The sequence below is a fragment of the Ambystoma mexicanum genome, chromosome 6p (assembly GCF_040938575.1).
Source record: "Ambystoma mexicanum isolate Mex_15411 chromosome 6p, UKY_AmexF1_1, whole genome shotgun sequence".
Classification (NCBI taxonomy): Eukaryota; Metazoa; Chordata; class Amphibia; order Caudata; family Ambystomatidae; genus Ambystoma; species Ambystoma mexicanum.
Window position 1 is genome coordinate 601,463,376 of NC_090935.1, and position 24,978 is coordinate 601,488,353.

Genomic DNA, 24,978 nt, shown 5'->3' on the forward strand with positions numbered 1-24,978 from the left:
CTCCTTCTCCTCCAGAGCGGTGAAGATCTGGGAGGTGGTGACGGGAGGTGCCCCATCCCACCGTCGTCGATCGTGCCTGTGGTCGTCGTGTCAGGGTCTGTCTCATCCCTCAGGGGTGGGAGGGAGAGGGAGGCAAAGGGTGGCAAGGAGGTGGAGGGTGTACCTTCCTCTTCTTGGCCGGTGGCTCCTCCGTTGCCAGGGGGTCGGAGGTCGCCAGCACAGCTGGGTGGGGCTTACCAGCACAATAGGCATCCTCGTCTATCTCGGAGACCAGAGTATGCAGTGCCGAGAAAATGTCCACTCTAGGCGGCAGCTGAGGCGGAGGTGGCAACTGAGGTGGAGGTAGAGGTAGAGGGAGAAACGGAACCTGTGGCGTAGGATGGGCGGCCAGGCCCCCCGTCACCTTCATCGACGCTACCCTCGTTGTAGGGCCTGCTCCCGACGTTCTACTCTTCCTGAGGAAATATCTGTGCACTGGAGGACCTCTGTGCCTCCCCCTCTTTGCGACCAGAGGGTACGATTTCGGGGAGATGACCAGCATCTTCTTCTCTGGGGTCTTCTCTATGGGATGGAAAGAGGATTCCCTCCTGGTCTGGAGGGACACTTGCCTCCGGGGGTGCACCCTGCGGATCCTCCACTGCGGCCTCCAGGGGTGCACCGTGCGGATTCTCCACGGCGGCCTTCACGAGGGACGCCACCACCCCCTCGATGGAAGGCTGGGCCTTATTCGGATTTACCTGGGCCTTCACGGTCAGGACGGTCCCTTGTCCTGCTTGGCCATGGTTGTCCCCGAGGCCTTCTACTTAGGTGGAGGGTCAATGCCCCTATCCCTCGTGGCCTTCTCCGGCAGGTTGTTCTTGGGCTTCTCCCCGAGTCTGCCGGATGGTCAGACTTCCTCTTGGCTGAAGATCCTGAGCGTTGACCGAGTCGCTGGAGAGGTTGAATGCTCCCTAGCTGCCAAGGAGCCAGTCGCAACAGCGCTCCCGGTGACAGTGGACTTGCGGTGCTTGGCCTTCTGTTGGACCCTCGCGGGTGGGGTGCCCTCAAAGGTCTTAGAAGCCCGCTCAGCTTTCTTGGAACCAGGAGAGGCATGCAGCTGGGACCCCACCCAAAGCAGGGGCCTTGGCCTACAGCCACTCTTTCAGCCGCTTATGCCGATCCTTCAGCGTGCAAGGCGGCATCTCCTGGCAAAATGCACAGTCTTCCTCCACGTGCCTCGGGTACAGGCAGTAAAGGCACTGGGAATGCTTGTCGCCCGAGAAGACCTTCTGCAAGCCGCAGTCGGAGCACATCCTGACCAGGCGGGCTGAATCCTTCTCTTCCGACAGGGTTCACGCGGCGTAGGCCTGAAGAATCTTCTCGAAGCCTCCACAAGGAAACTCAGCGAAATTCGCCCTTGAGGTGCGCTGAAGAATCAGAAAAAGGGGTCCCCGTTAATCAGAAAGATGATCGATGGAGCACAAGGATCGATTGACACGAAAAATAGAGTAAACTCTTCCAAAAAGCGAAGTACAAGTACAAAAACACAGTAAAAGCTCGAGAGCTAAACACGAGGACTCCCAACACTTGAACGTGCAGTAAAAATCTGAAGATGGCTGCCAGAGAAGGGGCTTAGGTAGAGGGCAGTCATTGGCTGGGGGCAGTATGACCCAGAGCTCAGCGATTGGTTGTTAGGAGAAAGACAGTTCAGAAATGAAACAAACTGATTTTTTTTTCTTTACAGAGGATTCCCAGCCCGACGACAGGGAATATTCATGAGCACATGAATCCATGCCAGACCCCATGTTGGAGAATTAGAAAAACAAATTTGACAGTTTAGTCAAACGTATAGTCATGTTCCTCACAGCAGCATGATGTTCACGCGGAAATAAGGAACGGAGTTACAGGCCGTAGTGAAGTGACGACACTTGGCGTCCCGTCCGGAGCAGATGATCGAGCACTGAACAAGATGGAACGAGTATCAACGGCCAAGTCGAGATCCACTACGTCGCCCCCTGTCGAAAAGCTTCTGAGCAGCCGAGCTGGATGAGGATATCGATTAGATGAGGAATCTGCAGGATTAAAGCCATCCACTGAAGTGGTTATCTCTAAATTGCACGCTGGGAAAATACTCTCAGACACACAATTCATACAAACATAAGTTAGGCCAAAAGAAAAATCATGGAATATCAGTGCCCAAGGGATATATTTTGACCAGAAAATACCATTATCACCAGAAAGAACATGCAAGAAAATAAACCAAATAAATGCCAATTTCTACATTTCAAGCACCTTTCTCCAGCTGACAGATTTCCCTACAGAATATACCTAGCACACTGGGGGGCGCTGCTGCGCGGCATCGAAAATGGCCGCAGCCTGAAAGCGCTCTGCTGGAGGCCCGGAATCCTTCTTCCACCGGAGCTGCACATCGAGCTGTAGACGCTTGGATCCTGTTCCCTGATGCGGTGGAACACCTGGGGAGCGTCTGGGTGCCGACTCGGGAGCCGCGGACGGCGGATCGTGGAGTTTGCCCTCTGGTCTGCAGGCGGCCTCGGCCGCGTGGAGCTGGCGGACCCCCTCCCCCCACGTCTCGTGGAGTTCTGGCAGCCGAGCGTTCTCGGTGGCTGCTGGCGCCGTTCTCGGCGCTCGTTGAGGGTGCGGTGGCCGCGGGGCTGAACGTGCAGCGCAGGGGACTGGTGGGTGCACCCCGCGGTGCCGGTGCAGGCCTCCCCCAGGCCGGGGGCCGGCCTTGAGGACAACTTGGTGGCGCTGCAGGGCCCCCCAATGGCGGGAAGTGGCTGTGCTGTTTCTCCCCATCCTGTATAGGTGAGTGGACCGGCCCTCTTTAAGTGAGTGGAACACCGCTGTGGGGGATCTCCTATTGGCGACGAGAGACTGTGGACGTCTTTGTCCATTTAATTATACCCTCCTGAGGACTGGTGGGGGTGGAGGCATTCAGGACCTGTGGCAAGGGGCATTCTAGTTTGGAGTAGTGGCATTGTGGAGGGCTTGGCAGGGATTCCACCCTTGGAAGTATAGTGGAGTACCTCCCTCCTCTCCTCCTTGGACAGTTTTCTTCTTTTTTTTTTCTACTCATTGGGCTGTGCTCTCCTGTCACTGTGGCGAGGGTGGGGGCATTCAGGACCTGAGGCGAGGCGCATTTGTGCTCAGAATGGTGGCATTGTGGAGGAACTGATGAGGTACTCTACCTTGGGCCTGTGGTGGAGTGCCCCCCTCCTCTTTTCGGACTGTCTTTCTCACACCTTGGAACAGCTCTACATTAGACCTCTGAAGGGTCAGTCTGTGGGCTGGTCGTGGGTGCCCTCCCCCTACTTGTCCCCGATACTATAGCGGTGAGGTGGGGTGCTGCTGTGGTCTGCTCTTGTGGATGCGGGGAGGACCTAGACCCTTAGCCCTCACCCAGTGCCCATACGCCACTCAAGGCCAGTACAATTTGATATTAAAGACTTCTTTCACCCTGTGTTAGGAGATTGGACTAACCTGAACACGGCCGCCGTCTGTGGCCTCCGGTATTGCCCTGGAATGGGCAACCCAAAGAATCAATCCAAGATGGAGCAATTTGCGAAGGCGGATAGAGCGATGGCCTGCCAGGGAGAGGAGTCTGTGGCTGCTCAGATTGACATGTCTGCTTTAAACCGGACCCTACTGGCCCTCAAGGGAAGTACTGACAGTTTGGGGGCAAAGATCGATGTGCTAACGTGTAAGGTGGATGTATCGGCAATACAAATTGAGAAGCTATATGGACGGATGGCAGAGGCGGAGCAGAGGATTGGTGATGGGGAGGACAAGATCTCCGCTCTTCAAAGAGAGGTGTTATCATTACAATAGGCAGTGAAGAAAGTGACGGCAAAGAATGATGATTTGGAAGGGAGATCAAGGAGGAACAATATAAGGATTACTGGGGTGGCTGAGTCCACTCATATTGACAACATGGAACTCTTTGTTGAAAAGCTGTTGAAAGAGGTTTTGGACGATCCGCCAGTCTCGGATATGTTCATGGTCGAAAGGGCCCATCGTTCATTGGCGGCTAGGCCGCCCCCGGGTGCCCCGGAAAGAGCCATCATAGCCCGAATCTTCAGTTATAGGGACCGTGACACCCTGTTGCGAGTGGCTAGGGAGAAGGGGAACCTGCACTGGGGCTCATCAACTATACACTTATTTCCTGCTTTTAGTCAGCAGGTGCAGGATCAGAGGAAAAGGTTTCTAAGCGTTAAAGCCATGCTGCGGAAGAAGGGATCCGCTATGCAATGATGTATCCTGCTAAACATAGGGTGGTGCATGATGGTTAAGTGTCCTTTTTCACTAGCCCCGAATTGGCTGAGAGGTTTGCCTCGAACAATCCCGACTCTAGGCCTCCTGCCCCGAAGTCCCCATGATCGAGAATGGACTGGTGTGGTCACGGGCCTGTTTGATGATGCACGTTGGGCCCCTGTGTTGGCCATGTGAGATGTTAGCTAATGATGGGATGGTACCGAATAACTCTGTTTCTCTGGTGGGTGATCAAATTGTGATGGGTACCCATGGTATTGAGCCTCCAAGCTTTATGATCCGCAGATGCCGCCAGCTTCCCCCCCGAGCCCAGCGGCTATTTAGCTTGGAGTTGTGAGCTGTTGGTGGGGTTCAGGGTGGTGGGTGTTATGATGGGGCCAGTAGATTGGGGTTTCTGGCGTGGGTGGTGGCAGGGGCCTGTGGTTAGGTTTGTTATTTGGTTGGAATTGTTGGGGTGTTGTGGGGGCGGGGGGACAGGTTACTTTGTACTCAGACGGAATGTTGCGGGCGATTGTATTTGCTGGAACTATTTACCTTGTAAGTGCTTTAGTCGTGACTCCACACTTGTTAGGGTCCTCTTCAAATCTTGGGTGTGGTCATCCCGGTATAATCCTACCCGGGGGATGGGAGATATGAGCTCTCTTATTGGTGGAGACAACGCCTTGGGTTCACCCGGGCAGTCTGGGTGCCTCTGTGGTGGCGCTCCGGTTACTTTGGTGACTACAGATCCTCCATCATGTACTCACAGAGCGGCGCCATGAGTATTTCTATGGAGCCGAGGTTCTTCTGCCCCCTTCGACATAACTTTACTCAAGTGGAACGTATGGGGACTCACTAATGCCAAAAAGGTGAGACTCACATCTAATTACGCAAGGAATCATCAGGTTAATGTATTATGTTTACAAGAGATGCACCTGGGTAGGGGCTCCAGGCTCCCTGCCCTCTCTGGCTGGGGAATACACAGGTATGGATCCTCTTATTCCACACATTCCCGAGGCATTGCAACGTATATTCACCGCTCCTTAGAATTTAAACTTCATAAAGAAGTGGTGGGCGAGGAGGGACGCTTTCTATTGGTGGCCGGGGAGATTGCGACTCAATCTGTTCCATTTGTTAACATTTATGGCCCTAATTATGATTCTCCTGATTTTTTTCAAACATGCTCGGAGCAGCTGCGACTGTTCCCGGTCTATGAGATTGTATGGGTAGGGGATTTCAATGTAGCCCTTTCTTCTACGTGGGATAGATCGACATCAACACAGCGACCGGTTCCTCATGCAGTGCAAAAATGGCAATCCATTATAGTCGATTACCCCTTGTTTGATGTGTGGCGGCGGCGTCATCCTGATGCCCGAGAATTTACGTTCCACTCTAGCGTACACGGAAGTTCGTCTAGAATAGACTACGTGTTCATGTCTCCAGGCCTGACCTGAGGTGTGGTCAGGGCAGATATTCTTTCACGTACTCTTTCGGACCAGACCCCTGCTCTGGTGAAATTTAAGGGTCCTCCATCCTATTCTAGACAGCTTCGTTGGAGGTTCCGCGCCCGAGCGTTACAAGACTTGGCGTTTCGGGAGGAGCTTCGCCAGGCCATCATTGAGTTCTTTCAGTTTAACGCAGAGTCGGTTCCCAGTCCAGGGGTGGTTTGGGAAACTTAAGGTATTCCTGCGGGGCTGGTGCATGTCGCAGGAAGGGAGGTACTTAAGAGCATTCGCAGGGCAATTGCGCGTAAGGAAAGGGAAATTAGAGATCTTGAACTTCAGGGAAGCGCAGATTCTCTGGATCTGCAAACCTCCCTTGCGGCAAGGAGACGGGAGGTCCAGGCTCTGATGGATGATGAGGAGCGGTTCCTGGGTGACCCAGTGGCGGCATCGAGATATTGGGAAGGAGATCGTCCGAGTAGGACTCTTGCCTGGGCTATTAGACAGGAGAACCGCTTAGAACCCATCCTGGAGGGGGAATCACAGAGCAGTGCGCTTGTCAGGGATGTATTGGGGATAAACGAGGTGTTTCACCATTATTCGGAGCGGTTGTACACTGCCACTGGTTCGGCTGGGCATGATGATATCACTAACTTTCTCAATAGGGTTGCCTTGAACCGGAGGTAGGTGGGCTGCTTAATGAACCCCCTACGACAGAGGAATTCCGTAGGGCGATAATGTCGCTCCCGAACGGGAAAGCTCCAGGAATGGACGGCATATCAGCTGAATTATACAAGGCATATCCTGATTTACTTATTCCCCACCTGGGTAAAATGTTTGAGGAAGCGGCATCCGCCGGGGTACTTCCAGAGTCCACGTGTACAGCCCTGGTTACAGTATTACTCAAGCCTAATAAGGACCCTACATGTTGTTCCTCCTATCGCCCCCTTTCGTTGATAAATACCGATAATAAAATCATTGCTAAATTACTTGCAGATCGGCTGCTCCCACATATGCCAGCACTAATCCTTCCTGACCAGGCGGGTTTCATTCCGGGACGATCCACCCAGAATAATCTGCGCAGATTATTTACCATGATGCATAATGTGAATCCAGAGGTTCCGATTGCGGTGGTAGCTTTGGATGCGGAAAAGGCGTTTGATTCTGTGGAATGGCCTTTCCTGTTTGAGGTTTTGCGCCGCACGGGTATAGGTTCTACGTATCTCGCCTGGATACGTCTTTTATACACAGCTCCACGGGCGAGGGTGTATACGAATGGGGTCCAGTCTGCTCCCATTTTTCCAACTCTATGCAGATGATATTCTTTTATACATAAAATACCATCAAACGAACTTACAACCCATGATGGGGGAGATAGTCGCATTTGGCACTTTGTCTGGGTTGCAGATAAACTGGGCCAAGTCTGAGGTGCTTCCGCTCACACTGGGAGTAACCTCACGATGTGGGTGAGGCCTGAACTTGGTGTCCGCAGGGAATTCGGTATTTGGGTATTGGGGTGTCCACTAACCCTGCACTTTTGTATCAGGAAAACTATGTTTCAGTACTGCAGCAGTTGGAACATTGGGTGGATTCTTGGGTCCGGCTTCCCATCTCACAGGCGGCCCGTATCTCTCTTATCAAAATGGTTGCCCTACCAAAACTTTTGTACGTTTTCAATAACCTTCCAGTATGGTCCCCGGTATCGTTCTGGACTTGTATAGAATCTATGTTGACTAGGCTTGTCTGGGCGGGGAAGCGATCCCGCATTTCCTTGCGCGTAATGTACAGTTCATATGCCCAGGGGGGGGGTTTCGATGTTCCGAACCTGTTTCTCTATTTTCTGTTGGCAAAGATTCAGTACTCGGTTTGGTGGTGGTCCCCGTCGAATGATCTGCCGCACTCACAGCTCGAGAGGGTTATTGCTCAAACAGAAGACCATAGGGGCTACCTCTGGGCTGTTCGGGAGCGCCATATGAAGTCAGAGGTCAGCCATTGGAGGTCACCCTTAGGGCCTGGGACAGTCTGGCGAGTTGGGCGGGTGTGGGCCCGTGGTATTCACCAAAGATGGCTATATATAGGGTCCGTGGGATCCCCCTGACATTTGAACGCATTTTCATTCAACATTTCCAGGGTCTGCACATTCACACCCTGGGCGATGTGGCACCACAGGGGAAATGTATAACTTGGGAAACTCTTAAGACGAGGGGTGACTGTACCCCACTCACCCAATTGTTGTATTTCCGCCTCCGTGAAGTCCTGAAGTCAAAATGGCCGGACTTTCCTGAGGGCCCAGTAACTTGCCCGATTTTAGAGTATGTGGTAGCTCCGCCCTCCTCTAGGAAAGTGATCTCTTCCCTGTATAGTCTGGCACGGGGGCTAGGGGCTTCTTCTGCCTACAGGGTTAAATGGGAGGCTGGCATGGCGCGCTCTTTAACTGAGGACCAGTGGAGTGGTATTCTTGCTCAGACTAAATTGATTTCCAGTCATAACAGATTTCGCCTGATACACTTTAAATGTTTACACCAACTGTACTACTCCCCTCTGTCTTTGCAGAAACTGAGTGCGGGCGATGCCATCAACCCCCTGCTGATTTTTATCATGTAGCATGGTCCTGTCCCCATGTCCAGATTTTTTTGGGGTGCGGTGGCTGAGGTGATGGAGCAGATGTTGGAGACCACGATTCCTTTCACCCCAGAAATGTGGGTGCTGTCGTGGGTAGAATTGCGTGTCAGAAATGATAGAAAACTGTTTGGGATGGCTACAGCAGTCGCCAAGTCCCTGGTGGCACGTGCACGGGGGGCATCTCAGGCACCTTCAATACACCAATGGAAAAATTACATGTCGATGTATGAGCGTAGAGAGTCGCACTATAACCAAACGCTTCCTCCTAAACTGTAGACCAGCAGACTTTTGGTACTCTTTCAGGTGCTATATGGCTCGTGAGTCAGACTCTGAGAACACCCTCTCTCTGCAGCACATAGAGGAAAGTACCCCTGGGAACGGGGGTTGAGGACTATTGACTCTAGGATTTGTTCAGTACCTTCGATGACCACGGACATATTATATTTGGTTTTATCTATTTGGACCAAGGTCATCGTATCCTAGGTGGAGTTCTAGCCGTTAGGATGTGTTCTGTTGTATGTACCGTTAACCTGGTGGGGAGTTAGGGGTGGGGTGGGGTGGAGTGGGGTGGGGTGTTGTGGGGGGTGGTTCTTTTTTGCTCCCGAGTGGGATGGTGTTTTTCCTTTTTGTTTTCCTGCCTGCACGGTGATATTGATAATGTCAGATGTGTTCATTGTTTTACAACTGGAAAACTAATAAAGAAATGTTTTAAAAAAAGAAAATACCTAGCACACTTCATATTCAATGAGCTGTAGGGCCCTTCGCTCCTTGTAACATTCAGAGCAAACAATGGAATAAAAAAATAAAAAATAAAAATAAATGTTCACCTTCATTTCCAGAGTCTTCAGAATCTTTGCCATTTTCACTTGACTGCTCTTCTTCACTGCAATGTTCTTCCATTTCAGAGTTAGAAATTTCACCTTCTTCTGCTTCACTGTTGCTCTCTTCAGAGTCACTCTCCTCCACTGAACCAAAGGCTTGGGATGACTGTGTATCCTGGTCTGTGTTGCCATTCTCACATTTAATAGTCTGGTCTATGATGTGCGTAACCACCTTTGCCCCTTTTTTCACAGTCTCAGCATCTTTTTTCTCTGTTGAACTCAACAGCGTATTAAATGTGGAATGGTTAGGCAGACTGTATGGTTTGGTCTGTTCTTCTGTCTTTATATCCTTGAAAAGAAAAAAATACATTTTTTGAAATGAGGAAAGGAAAAAAAGCAAACAATTGCATTCCTCACCTTTTTAATTTAATAAATTGTGTTCCAATGTAACTTATGCACATGAATCAGGAATGACCAGGGTGCAAAGGGCAAGCCTGCTTTCTTTGAGGATGCAATGAAACAGAGCTTGGGTTTTGCCAAAGATTTTATTACCTCACAGTGTCATATGTTTCTACATAGCCACCCTCTCACTGTATATTGGTGCAAATGTAGGAACAAACTGGGGAAACGGAACTATGAGGAGACAAAGAGGGGTATGGATGGTCTTGCTGCATTTGTCATTAAAACATCACAAAATAGTGTTACTGTCAAGATGGATTTTCAGAACCAGCCCAGAAGAAGGGTTCTAAGAGACCACTTTATTAAATTGACTAGTCAATCTCAATCAAAGTATGTAGTAGAACATCGAGGCGTAGACTTCAATAATTGTGGGGGTGGTTTAATGGTACAAATGGACACATACAAGGCAACCAACTCAAATTAGACAGTAAAGTATAAAATACAACATTAATTTGCTGAATACACTATGGAATGGATGTAATGCAAGGCAAACATTACTACCAAACTACTACTGTACAGATAAATACATTCAAAATGGGTGTTCCTACTGAAGAAAAGCAACACTACTTTCTATACAGCTGATTCAATCAGAAAGCATGGGACAACTGTATGCAGTAAAGCAAGTAAAATAGGCAAGTCATTCAGAAACAGTTGAAATTCAAGGAAAGTTTTGAAAAAGTAATAGAAACACTATCATCCACTTTATAAAATAAAGCCCCTATCATTTCAAAAGTCCACCGCTGCTAACGTGAGTTTCCTCAAGAGTCCCAATTCTCAAGACGAAACTTTTGTAGGGGTAAAGGTTTTGGCAAAGCCAATAGCGAAGTAAAATGTTCCAAAGATATAAGAAACAAAGGCAAGTACCTGAGATTAGGGGTCCTATCCCAATCCCACAACTATAGGGGAAGCCGAGTGGGGTGCACCATGGCTAGAACGCCGTTAGGGAGAATATTCATTTTAGTGCTACATTCCTCACACCTTAGAGACCCCCCCAGCTCTTTTTGCTGAACTTTGGGACTCTTGTACTTTTAATTATGTGTTTTCTGTGTTTTATTAAAACTTTGGAGTCTGAAATTCCATAGGCATCATCTTTTATATTGTGCCACACAGCACCTTCAGTGCAGTGGCACAGGTAAATCTCTTAGATTTCCCAAAGGTTTAATTACCTTCTCTTGGTGAAACAACTGTTTCCAAGACCACTAAAGTGAAATTTACTTTACTTACATTTAATAACTTTCTAAACCCAGCTAGACCCAGCACACACCATCTTACCATAGGGTGATAGAGGGGTTACTTAGTATCCCCTTTGTCTAGTTTCTCATGTAACATTTTTATGTTACACTTTCCACAGTTAATGGCTGGTGGCAGTGGTTTACTTTTTACAACCATTGCGTGTTTTAACCGCGCCCTGCGTTCGCAGCTGCAGCAAGGCACCCATGGGCGCCCATTTCGTCAAAATGGCCCAGTGGTCTTTTTTCGCCGTTTCTTGCTGGAAAGATCCTTCTTGAGATTTACTCAGCGCGCCAAACCAGGTTTGTTTGCTTTGTCTTTGGCTTGATTCACAAGTGAAGCCCGCCTCTGGCTACAGTATGTCTGGCAGGGGTAGGGAAGTGAGGGAGGTGCTCAAACTCCCTGTGCTTAATCCCCTTGGTTACAGGAATGCACCCAAAGGTGATTGGCCGGCTGGCTGTCCGGCAAGGACAGCCACCCTGCTGTGTGATTGACAGCTAGGCTGAAATGAATGGGAGAAGCCTGCATAAAAGGCAAGGCTTTTTGGCTTGGATGGCAGAGTCGAGCACTGGACGAAGGAATCCGAAGACGCACTTGGAAGAGACGCCTGATGCAACTCCTGGACCGTTGGTTTGCCCGGTGAAGCCCTGCTGCTCTGCTGAAGCTCCGAATTCGCCTCAACTAGAGAAGCCCTGTAAGGAAGACTTCTCCCTTTGAGTTGGTGGGACCAATCAACTCCAAAGTAAGCCCGTCTGGACATCCTCTGAGCTGGCTGCACTTCAACTGCTGCTGGAACCGAAGTGCCGGGGATTGGAACACCAGATTGTGTGCGTTGCCTTTAAGTCAGACCTAAGAGCTAGGAAGATCCTCCGACTTCCCTGACAGGACTGACCGAGCCACCTCAATAGAGTGCTGGATCCCAGATGCGAGGAAAGTGAAGTGGTATCCAAGAACTGCAGTGTTGCTATTGATGTCAGACGCAAGGAGCTGAAACACCAAAGCACTGCTGACTTGAGGTTTGCCCATTGCTGCTGCTGAACTTCCCATTGCAGAGGAGGTCCTCCCTCTTTTCCCCACGACTGAGGCGCAGGAACAGCAGGATCTGCAGAGCTGTACAGGAACAGAAGCCAGCTAGAACCATTTCTTCTAACCAGAGGTACTGTAAAGTCTAAGAACTTACCTCTTGTTGTGCAGCTTTACTTTCTCTCAGTTGAGACCTGTCTTGGTTACCTTGCAGAGTTGTTAAAGCTTTGCCCCTCACAAGCCTCCGAGCTTGTGGCCCTTCAAGTGTTCCATTTTCTACAAACATTTCTAAAAGCATTGTGCAAGACTTTTTACCTACCTGCAAAGAAGCTCTTCAGCTCCCCTGTCCATTGTGCAATTAACATTGGCTGTTCAGGCTCCCTGAGAGACTCCTCTTTACCTCGGACTTTGTGTTTTGGCCTATCCCCCAGGAAAGGGTTAATTTACTCTACATTGGAAGGTATCAAAAGTACTTACCTGTTTATGAATTATTTGTTAACCTTTGTTTTATTCTGCTATTTTATCTTTTCCACCAAACTCAGTATTGCTCTAAATGTACCAGTGATAAATCAACGTACACAGTGTCCTAGCTATTTAAGTCACCTGAGGGTGTAGGAAGCGTCTGTGTGCCATCTCCAATGTGTATCATCTGATTTAGAGAAACAGTGTTTTGAAGTGCATTTTATTTGTTATATATATTTCTCCCTTCTGAAGAAGATTTATACAACTGACTGTGAAATAAATGAACAATAGTTTTATCAAGAAACCTCGAATATAAGTGTTCATTTGGATAACTGCTACTGTGAAACTCAAAACATTACTGCTCACATTGACCCCTATATAGATGAGCCTGGCTGCTCCACCATACTACCAACCTGTGTAGTTCAGATGTATACCAAAGGTTGGGTCCCTATTGCCAGGAGGTCAAGGTTATTGTAGTGCAACCAAAAGAGTACTGCATACAATCTTGCCTAACCAACGCCAATGAGCACGACCAGATAAGGGAGAGGTAGGGTCAGAACTTTGCACAACCATACAACCCTATGGTGGGGGGTGGAAACCATTATGCAGGCTCACCCGCCTGAATCAGATTGCACTAGAAACCAAATCAAGGGTTGCTGAGCCCATGAACCTCCATATGTTCCTTTCAAGTGGCTCCCAGGGTCGTGGGTGCAGCAGTCATTTTCAGTATCGGGTCCGGCTAAGTACACCACGAGATACAGACCACTATGATTCACATGACGATAGGAGATCTTAGGACACAATGGACGCAGGCAGCAATGAAGGCCGCGTCCTCAGAAGGCAGGAGACACTCATGTGGCAAGAACAAAAAACTGCTACCAGAAGACTCCCTCATCGAGTTGGACAGCAGCACCTGTGGAATGATTGTTCTTGGGCCACAAGCTGGACACCTACAGTGTTCCAAGACAAAACTTGGAATGGCGACCAATGCCCAGCAGACGTCCTGGAAGGAGTTAGACAGTCCAAGGGATGGCCCCTTGACACTTCCAAACACTCCAGAGGGCAGGATCAACATGAAAGGGTCTGGAATGGCTGGTTCCACCAGCACAATTTTCCAAGCACCATCAAGGGCCTTCAAATCAGTCCAGTGGCGCAGTAATTGTCAATATATATAGCATTTTCTGATGAGGGCAGGAAGAAAGCCAAAAGCATATGATGGCAAAATGACAAGATGGTCAAAGGACAGGGTGAAAACAACACTGCATTTTACTGAAGAATACCTTTTCAGTACCCTATACTCAATGTACACGCGTGACAAAAAAAACACACCTGCCCATCTTGGACACATTGTGAAAGTAATACAAATGTTGCCGTTAGGTTTTATTTTATCTTTATTTTTTACAAAAAACACTGTCTGAGACAGGACTTTGAAAATCACACTTATGGAGAACAGGGGTACACCTCTTAGGATCAGCCTGAACTATACAAGTTTATAGTAGAGTGGCGAGCAGCCAAGCATAAGAGGGCTATAGTTAGGTACAAAGAACTCGCAAACCTTGGTTCAAGAAAACACTTCACGCACTGAAGAGGTATATAAAAATAGACATTTATTATATACTCTAAGGCAAACTGTTACAATTCTAAGTTCAGGTAAGCACTATAAACCAAACATGTACAGTATAGGATCACTTGCAATACTAGAGTAGCTTTTAGGATAGCAAATCACATAGTAAACCAACCGGAAATATACAAACTTTCCAAACTCTGAATGACTTTTTATAACTTTAGCACAATCCTGCCTTACTAGTCCATCCCAATCTAGTACGAGTTTCTCAAAGTTCACATGAGACACTGGGACATCAGTAAAGGCTCATTACTCCATATTCTCAGGCTGGAAAACGACTCCCTAAACAAACTTGATCTCTAAGCACGCTATATATTATAAATAGCGTGCTGATTGAAAACAACTGTACAAACAAACGTGATCTAAGTGGAGCACTGACGTTTTCCAGCCTGAGGATGTGGCGTAATGAGCCTTGATGTATCACAATAAGCAGTTGTGAAAATACAGGGCTACAAAATAAAGTTTCTTTACGGGCCGGTTTGCATTCTTTGAGTGACATCATTCATTGAAGTGTGCCGCTCTGTGACCCATTGTAAGGTTTTTTTTGAAGAAATAAATTCTACTGAAGATGTTGTCAATATGAGCTCTTCCTTAATTGGAATTCTGTGATGCTATAATAGCAGCTTTTTTAAAAAAGTGACCCCCTTCCCAAGACATAACCGTTCATACATCGAATAAAAGCTGGAACAGGATATCCCCTGATGAATGTCCGACTAAAATTGTCATGTTGACAGAAACATGTTGGGTTCTTTGTAAACATAACTATATAATATGTTTTGTGCTGTGTTTGTTTTAGGGTATTTGTTTAATGGCATTTATAAATGTACATTGTTGGATGTGCTGTGTTCAGATCCCTACCTGGGTATAGGATATCTACAAGGTGTTTTAGAATTGTATTACATTTTCTATGATCTTGAATGCAATAAAAATAAGGGTATATTTTTTACTACTAAAAATCCTTTCCTACACTTAGTGTTCCGCTTATTTTTTCGAGTCACCATTGGGAAGAAAATGGGAATGTTGTTCTACCTCCTTTTTAAAAATAAATGATGGGGTGGTCAAGATACCAGTTAGTGTACAGAGGGAAGTTCCTTGAAAAGTTCTGTTAGGGAATGACCTCAGACTTTGGCCTTGTGGGGGCCACTGTAGAACATCCACGCACTGGATCTCAGACCAAGGCTGCCTTTGCCAAGCCTAAGGGCCAACCGAAGCCAAAGGGAAAACCTAAGGCTAAAAGGAGAAAAGAAATTATGAAGAGGGAAAGAAAATATTCCCCCCAACTCACCTACCACTGAGGTGGTTGTAATTGGGCAAACGTCTTAACCCAACAAGGAAGAGGGGCTGTCTGAAATACTCAATCCTCATGACCACCATGAACTGCAGAGGTTATATGTAGAAGGGGGTCCCTCAAGAGAAGAGCTTAGTAAGTGCTAATGTGAGTGCAGATCACTTGAAGGCCTAAAGAGAAAGGCCAGTTCCCAGTTAGAGGGTGAAGCCCCTGGGAAGCATAGATTTATTGGGAAGGTGGGCTCATGTACAGTGAGCCCACAAGGTCCTCTGAAGTAGACCATCAGAGGTTGGTGGTTCCCCTTCAGGTGAGACCTTTCCTCCTGCAACTGGCACATGAAGTCCCCCTTGCAGGTCATATTGGCATCAAGACGACTAAGGAGAGGTTAAGCATGTGCTTCTACTTACCTAAGATTGGGGCACAGGTAGAAAGTAAATGCAGTAGTTGTGCTACTTGTTAGATTTCTGGCAAATGTGGTGCACAAATCCAGGCTCCATTGGTACCAGCACCTGTAGTGGCTATACCATTTCAGAGGGTAGGGATTGATGTTGTAGGTTCCCTTTAACGTCCCACATCTTCTGGGAGTAGGTTTTCCCTTCTGTTTGTGGTGGTTGATCATGCCACAAGATATCCTAAAGCCATCTCACTGAAAACTGACTGTCAAGTCAGTTGCAAGAGCATTACTAGGCATATTTACTAGGGTTGGCTTCCCTAAAGAAGTTGTGTCCGACAGAGGCAGCAACTTCATGTCCACGTATATGTAGGCTACGTGGAAGGAATGTGGGGGTGTCATAAATGTTCATCTGCATACCATCCACAGACCAATGGCCTAGTTGAGAGGTTGAATCAGACTCTGAAAAGCATGATTGAGCTCTTGAGAAGGTGTCATGCTTACTTTTTACCCACACAGAGGTACCTTAAGAAGGAGTTGGCTTTAGCCCCTTTGAACTCTTGTTTGGTCACCCTATACAGGAACCCCTTGCCATAATCAAGGAAGGATGGAAGATGCCTACTCCTGTCACTACCAATGTATCAGAGCCGTGGAGAAATGGTGGGCAAAAATCATAACTCGGGAGACCTCACCAACCTCAAATCCCTGTGCGCAAACTGTAGGATTTAGATAACCGAGGCCAAAGCTGCCTATTACTCCACCACCATTGCGGCAGCCTCTAACATGAACAAAGCCCTCTTTGAAGTATTAAAGCATTGCACCGAACACTCGCCTGACCGAGGTTCCATTTTATTTATATTAGGTTTGTATCCATTATATCATATGGTTTACCTGCATAATATGCACTGGTACCATGCACCAATTAATATATAATTAGGTGCAAGGCCTGAGAAACAGCACTGGATTTCATAATTATGTATAAGATCCGCTGAATAGCGGAATCGAGCGCGTCACGTGCGTATGATGCCATGTGCAGACTCAACCATAAAAATAAAGGAAAATGGCACTGGCGTGCCACTATGCACGCGGTGCCCGGGATCTATCCCGAAGGACGGATTAAGCCTATTAAGTTAAGTGTGAAGGGGACATTAATTCAGAACGCTTAGAGGATTAGTCAAGTTAAAATGAAACAAGTATGAAAAATATATATCTTATTGTCATTACAGTGCGACCACTACGCACTGGATAAGCCTAGGAGGAGACACTAATGACAATGTCTTCCCACCAAAGATGTGATATAATATATACAAACCTAATTGCTTATCACCATATCCTCATCTCAACAGGACAATATATTCGCTAGAACAGACTATTAATGGGCTAGAAACAACCAACACACAAAAAGAATAAGATACTACTGGAGGGAAGCGAAAGCAAAACCCATATTGTCAATGATACTAACCAGACAAGAGAGGCCTGCAATACTTAGTTTATAGCTCTTCATACAGATGCTGTAAAGATAGCTAACAAACTGAATAGAAGAACCCAAGCTAATATTGGACCCTAGTGAACAAGCAACTCAAATTGCATAGGTAAGTGACCCAATGCAGGCTCACATTTAGTGTAGAAGTGGTACCTCTATAATAAAATAAGAACTATTGTCACCTTTAACTAAGAACAATCTATCTTACCAATAGGGCCCATAATCAAGACCAATTGGTAAGATCCTTTATATATATCCTATGTGACACAAGTACCATGATTGCAGCAATTGGGTAGCACTCTAAAACCACATCTCACCTAATCTGAGTTTTCTGTTAATCTAACTATAGTTAGGTTGCCACTCACACCCCTAATCACGGTTTTGAACCCATGCATCGATTTACCTGGCACAGACTATAGGGTGCCACACACAACCAACTCAATAGCATATTAACAAAAAACAACAACAATCACAATGATGATGTGAATACTGAGCAATGAGAATTAACCATTATGTATAATGTTAATGATGAAATTAATACCAGCATTAACTGTGGTTTTGAAATTATACCATATCCTTATTTTTTTATTTTCTCATGTACCAACCACCTGACCCCATTGGTATGTAACATTTATATTGTTTTGGTTTTAAAATTGTTATAATTCTTTACAAATATTGATAAAAATGTACAGCCTTCAAAACGACCAGGTGACAATAAGAAAACAAATTGCGAGCACAACTAAATTGACTTTGGAAATCGTATTGTATTAAAGAGAATATATATTCTTGGGCAAAGCGCGCATCACTGGCACAATACCATTACCTAGATCCAGACAACCTGGCCAACTACAGGCCCATTACAAATCACCCGTTTATTGGCAAAATCTTGTAAAAATGTGTTGCTTCACAACTACTTGCCAGATTCAAACATTTCCAACCCCTAAATGAATACTATCAGTCAGGGTTCTGGCCAAAGTGTAGCATCGAAACAGCCACCATCCAGGTGGTGGATGATGCTCTCCAAATCATGGATAAGTGCGACTCATGTCTCCTCGTCCTCCTGGACCTCTCAGCTAGATTCAACACCATCCACCACTGCATCCTTCTCTCCCTCCTTTGTTTATTTTATTTATTTATGTTATACATTTATTACACGGCCAGACCCTGGGGTATCACGGCATAGACAGACAGCTTTGGCATTTATATTCAAATACTTACATGTGGTTGTAAAAACAGTACACAATGAAGTTACAATATATACAGATATGAAATGGGCAGGAATTATGCATATTTACAGTTAATAAGATTGGGACACTTGTTGGGTGGCGGCTTACTGGCCCTGGTAAGGCAATCTGGTGTTGGCTGGAGTTTCAGATTACTAGAATTGGTTGAATAACCAAGTTTTTAGCAATTTTCTAAAGCCGAGGAAGGATTCTTCATTTTTAATGTTGAGGGGGAGGGAGTTCCAATGTTTAGGGGCCAAGGTTTGGAAGCTGCTGCCCCCAGCTCTAGTGTTTTTGTAATGGGGGATCACAAGGTGCAGGTTGTTGTTGGATCTCACCAATCTGATTTGTTCTTTTTTATGTATGGCGTTATTCAGATAGATGAACAAGTTACTTACCAACTGTAACGTTCTTTCGACTGGATGTTCCTCCCACGTATTCCTCATCTTATGATAATTCACTATCTCCAACTACGCTGCTTCGGAAAAAAAAAATTCTCTCGCCAGAGGGCGCTGTGCTCGAGGTCGTGGTGTCGATTGTCCCTCGTCGGACTCCGTACTCTGTCGACGTCACTGATGGTATAAATAGCTTGAGCCACGCCCGTTGCTTCAGTTCTGTTTTGTCGATGAAAAATATAGGAGGAACACCCAGACGTGCCCCATAACTGATGCACTCTTTGTGAGAGGAAAGTGTAAGAAAACGTAAACTGTACTGTGGGGTAGGATGGGAGGGTCGATGAGGAATACGTGGGAGGAACATCCAGTCGAAAGAACGTTACAGTTGGTAAGTAACTTGTTCTTCGAATGGATTGTGTCCTCCCACTTATTCCTCATCTTATGAGACTCCCATAGCAGTGGCAATTTTGGTGGTGGGAGTACTAATTACAGTTTTCATGGACAGAACGCAGAACTGCCTTGGCAAATAACCCCTCATTGGAGGAGGCCGCATCCAAGCAGTAATGCTTGATAAAAGTATGCATTGTTTTCCAAGTTGCAGCTGAACAAATATCTGCTGCCGGGACTCCCCTCTTTAGAACCGCACAAGTAGCCATTCCCCTAGTAGAATGGGCTCGAAGCCCATCTGGTGGGTCTTTTACCGCCAATCTGTAGCATTCAATTATGGCCAAAATGATCCAGAGGGATATGGTCCGTTTTGTTATTGATAAACCCAGTTTATGACAAGTATAACCCACAAACAGTTGGTCATCTTGTCGTAATTTAGACATCCTTGAGATGTAAAAACTAAGAGCCCTCTTGGGATCTAGTCTGTGCAGTCTCTCCTCTTCCTTGCCCAAATGATGATGAGGATAAAATGTTGGTAGTATTATTTTTTTGTGACAAATGGAAGTCCGAAACTACCTTTGGTAAAAAGGAAGGTTTAACCTTAAGGACTACCTTAACCTTCTAAAAAAAAAACAGTATATGGTGGTTTGCATGAGAGAGCCTGAAGTTCACTAACCCTGCGGGCTGATGATAGGGCCACAAGAAGGACAGTTTTTAGTGTTAGAAGCCTCGATGGACAGGAGTGCAGAGGCTCAAAAGGTATGCAAGTCAAACATTTTAGTGCTAAATTTAAATCCCAAGTTGGGACATGAAAACGTACTGGAGGGTATTCGTTAGTAAGCCCTTTTAAGAATTGAATGATTAATGGTATTTTGAAATATGAAACCTCTTTTGAGGTGCGCTTGAAAATGGACAGCGCAGCAAGGTATCCTTTGATTGTTCCTATCTGGAGCTCCAGATTGGCTAGATGTAATAGAAAAGAGAGCACTACTGGAGTGCCACATTGAAAAGGGTCCACATCCTTATCTTTGTACCAGTTACTAAACCTGTTCCAGTGCCATCGGTACAAAGATTTTGTTGCTGGCCTTGTGGCCGAAAGCAAGTCTTCCATTACATCATCCGGAAGATCCCAATCCTTGTATCTCAACCTCTCAGAAACCATGCGTGAAGGTTGAGTGTCTTGACCTCTGGATGGAGAACCCGACCTTCCTCTTGCGAGAGAAGATCCTCTCTTTGTGGAAGACGTATTGGAGGGCAGATGGACATGTCTAGAAGGTCCGGGTACCACGTCCTCCTGGCCCAATCCGGGGCAATTAGGATCATGGTTTTCCTGAACATTCTCAACCTCCTGATTACTGGAGGAATCACGGCGACTGGGGGAAACGCGTACAGCAGTGGAAACTTCCACTCCACTATGAATGGGTCTCCCAGAGCTCCTCTGAGGAAATTCCCTTGAACAGTACTGATCGCACTTCCGGTTGATCGCGGTGGCGAACAGATCCACTTGAGGGGTTCCCCAAAGGGCGAAGATCTCCAGGAGGACTTCCTGAGCCAGTTCCCACTCATGAGAGACCGTGCTCTGCCTGCTCAGAGCGTCTGCTGCCGTTTTCTTCTCTCCGGTTAGGTGAATTGCCCAGACATATAGCTGCATTGCCTCTCTGCATAGTGGTAGTGACCCACTCCTCCTCTTTTGTTGAGGTAGTACATGGCCACCGTGTTGTCTGTCATTATCAGGACATTCTTTCCCTGTACAGAGGGCAGAAAGGCCTTCAGCGCTAGTCTGATTGCCCTCAGCTCCAAAAGGTTGATGTGTAGTTTGGACTCTGATGGAGACCAACGACTGCCGATTGTCAGATCGTTGGTGTGTGCTCCCCACCCCGTGAGTGAGGTGTCCGTCACTACTGTTATCTCCGGCCATGGTTGCCAAAAAGATTCTTCCTTGAGAATGTTGTTGTTGCAAGCCCACCATAAAAGATCCTGAGAACTGGGACCACTGAGTTCTGAGTGCCCATTGAAGGGATCTCATTCTCAACCTTGCCTCTGGTACAAGGAAAATGCAGGATGGGATGCCATGAGGCCGAGCAACCTGAGAAAATCGAAGGCCAGTAGACGTTGGGCATTCTGGAACTTTGTTACCATCTGCTGGATGTGGAGAGCTCTCACTTCGGGAGGCGAGGCTTTTCCCGAGAAAGTATCCAAGACTGCTCCGATAAACTGGAGCTTTTGGGATGGTATCATATGGGACTTCTTGAAATTGAGGGAGAAGCCCTATTTGTGAAGGAAGTGGCAAGTGATCGAAAGATGTTCCTGAGCTTGTTTTGGAGAACCTGCTCTGATCAACCAATCGTCCGGGTAGGGGTAGATGTGAATACCCACTCTCCTGAGACTCGCTGCCACAACCGCCAACAGTTTGGTGAAAACCCTCAGGGCGGAGGTCAACCCGAATGGCAGAACTCGAAACTGATAATGAGAAATGCCAATCGCGAACCTCAGGTACTTTCTGTGCTTTGGATGGATTGGCACATGAAAGTAAGCATCCTGAAGATCCAATTATACCAACCAATCTTGGAGTTGGAGAGCCTGAAGGATCTGAGAAAGAGTCACCATCTTGAACTTGTCCTTCCTGAGGAACTTGTTCAAGTTTCTCAAGTCCAAGATGGGTCTCAGTACTCCGTACTTTTTTGGAATGAGAAAGTATGGGGAGTACCAACCCCTGTTCCTTTCTGCTACAGGTACCTGTTCTTTGGCACCTTTCTCTAGCAGGGTTAAAATTTCCTGCAACAGGAGCGGATCTGGAATTTTGGCAGAGTTGGCTCCCGGTGGATGATTCTGAGGCCTTTATAGGAAGGGGAGACAGTAACCTTGGGCTACTGTTTCCAGTGCCCAAGGATCTGAGGTAACGCCCCGCCATTCCCTCAGATGCTGAGAGATCCTGCCTCCCACTGGTGTTTTGTGCAACAAGGTCTCAGAGATTTGGAGGCAGCTGCAGGAGTGGCTGAGGGTACAGATGCCGCTCCTGAGGCTGATTTTGCACCTCTTCCTCGTGCTCCATGAGGGAAGTTTCTTTTGCCCCTTTGAGAAGCCTGTCCTCTTCCTCTACCAAATGAGGAGTAGTAACGAAAAGTAGTAACGAAAAGAACGACCCCTCCAGGAAGATGAGCGGAATAGGGTTTTAGAGGCTGGCGCATGGAGGCGCTAAGCGATTTAGCTGCCGCTTTCGAGGTCTGAAGTTTTTCTAGGCTTTCATCAGCCTTGCTGCCAAACAGCCTTGAGACATCAAAGTGTACGTTAAGGAGTCTGGCTTTCACGTCTGGTGTAAACCCCCGACTTCAAGCACGCAAATCTGCGTACCACAACGCTTGCAGCCATGGATCTGCTGATACTATCAGCAGTATCCAGTCCAGACTGGAGACATTCCCTCATTGCCTCCTTCCCGTCTTTGACTATATTCAGGAAGCCTTCCCTTTCCTCGCCTTCCGGAATATGATCAGCCGCCGCCGCCGAAATACAGTCCCACAGTGTATGGGTAAACCTGGCCAGGGTACAGGTGACATATGTCGATTTACGGGCCACACTGTCTGACGTCAAAACTTTACGTGCCCAGGCATCAACTTTATCCTCTGTTTTGACACCCACCCAGAATTAGAGTTTGCCAGACCTGTTCCTGCAGAGCATGCAGACGCTGGGTACAGGAGTCTTATGACCAGAGTAATTGAGTATATGGGTTGGGGTAACACTTAACCCGTTTTTGAACAGGATAACATGATGAATATAACTGTCAGAGGTCCACAAAAAGATCCAGTTCTCCCCTTTCACAGGGCTCTTCAGAGGACGGTGAAGAAAAACTGGGAAAAGCCAGCTGGTCTGTATTTCTTGGGAAAATTACTATCTGCAGCAGCAATGCTCTCAGGCTTTTCCCAGTTTTTGTTGGATGGGTGGATATGGTGACGTAGTGGGTAGGAATGGAGTGGGGCAGGAGATGGGATGGTGCAGGTAACAGCCCAATCTAATAAGACCATTTCCATAGCTGAGGAAAGGGTTACCTGTACAAGGCAGGCAGTTTTGTACTACGCAGAATGGGAACATAGTGAAGAGTAGCCGGTCTAACATGACTGTTCACTAAACGAGTTGGCTAAGGAAGGTCTGATGCCTGAAAGCACTTTAGGCAGAAGAGGCAGTAGGATCCTCTTATGCAAGTGAATTGCTATGCAAGACTAGGAGTATAGTTCGACAATGGTCAATCTAGCAATTATAGCAGGCTGGATTGTCGATTGACAGCTCTAGTGCATCCACACATGGATAATGCGATATAGTGCAAGTCAGATTGACATTGGCACTGCAGGGCATTGCATTACGAATTTTAGTATCTTACAACTTGCAGCTTAAAATGTATACAATTTTCAGTGAGAGATGAGACTAGCATAGCATCAATGTCAATTCCACACCATTAAGCTAACATGGTACCGTTTGGTGCCAAACAGGAGGTGGTTAGACCATAGGTGGAGCATTTCGTAATAGCTTGGCAAAGGTAAATAATGCACAATAATGAGGATAGTCGGACAGCATCATGCATCAATGAGCACGTATATGTATACTATTGACAAAGTGGGAGGGCAGGGCAGGATCGGTGATAGTTGAGCGTTATGAAGATATCGGTTGCAACAAAGGTCGTACTATGATTCTACAGTGGGCACAATGAATAGGACGGTATCTTGCCGACTGGATGGGATTCTTTGACACCGTCCTAAATTGGTTTACCTCCTACCTCTCCCGCAAGCTACAAAACCATTATATTAAAAAAAAAAACAGTCACAAGGATGAACCTGTTGCATTCTAACCAACTCTAGGTCTCCTGCAGGGTCCCCCGAGGCTTCATCCTCTCACCAATCCTTTTGAACCTTTACATTGAGCCTCTGGGCACTCTCCTTGAAGATCCCAAAATAGCCACCTACCAATACGCAGAAAATACTCAGTTGTACATGAGAGTAAATAGTGTGCAGGACATCATTTGTCTCTATTACCTAGCCATCATACCGTCCTGATGTAGACTGCCTACCTCAAACTAAACCCATCCACGACTGAATTTGTCCTCATCGGTGTGTCTGCTAAAAAATGTGTCCAACAATGGCTCAATGATATGTGCCTAGAAGGATTTGATCCACAACTCACAAACTCTGCAAAATCATTAGGCTTCACCATTGACAGCAGCCCGCCCTTCCAGAAACACAAACAAGACAACCTGAATAGCCTTGCTCAGAATCTCTACCCTTTGAAAAATCAAACCCTTCATCCCGTCACAGGACTACTGGACCGTAGTGCATGCCCTTGTGATCTGGCACATTAATGGGGGAAATGCTATCCCGACAAGGCTCCCAGCTGCTCGCTTGGCTAAAAGCAGTCCACCACGCTGCAGCACATCTTGTTGCGGGAGCACAGAAATTTGACCGAATTACCCCCATTCTACGCAAACTACATTGGCGTCCACTTCAAGTCAGGATACTGTTCTAGACTGCACATATCCTCTACAAAGCAGCCAGGGGTAGCACACAAGCGTACCTGGAAGCTATGCTCCACATATCTGGTGGCACACGCTCCTCGTGCAGCAAAATCAACCAACCTGATCACAACTCATCCGCAAAGAGCACCTGCAAATAATCCTTTTCTTGTCATGAACCCACCCTCTGGAACTCGATCGCAGTGTTGGCTCGAAATGCTCCCATAATTCTCCAATTACGCAAATTTCTCAAAACATGGCTATTTCAACAATACCTGACAAAGGACTACTTCCAATGGACGCACATACCGATGCAGACCTCAGAGTACTGCGCTACTGTTAAAAGATGCCAGCCCAAATGCCGGCTACCAACACTCTGTACCACA

General features: G+C 47.0%; 1 protein-coding gene across 1 annotated transcript in view; it reads right to left on the minus strand.

The window, feature by feature from the left end:
- The window catches only part of AGGF1 (angiogenic factor with G-patch and FHA domains 1), a 905,326-nt gene that overhangs the window by 621,840 nt on the left and 258,508 nt on the right, over positions 1–24,978 (minus strand). The window contains exon 6 of the mRNA XM_069627444.1: positions 9,140–9,482. Coding sequence (XP_069483545.1) covers positions 9,140–9,482 — 343 coding nt within the window. The remainder of the gene's footprint in view (positions 1–9,139; positions 9,483–24,978) is intronic.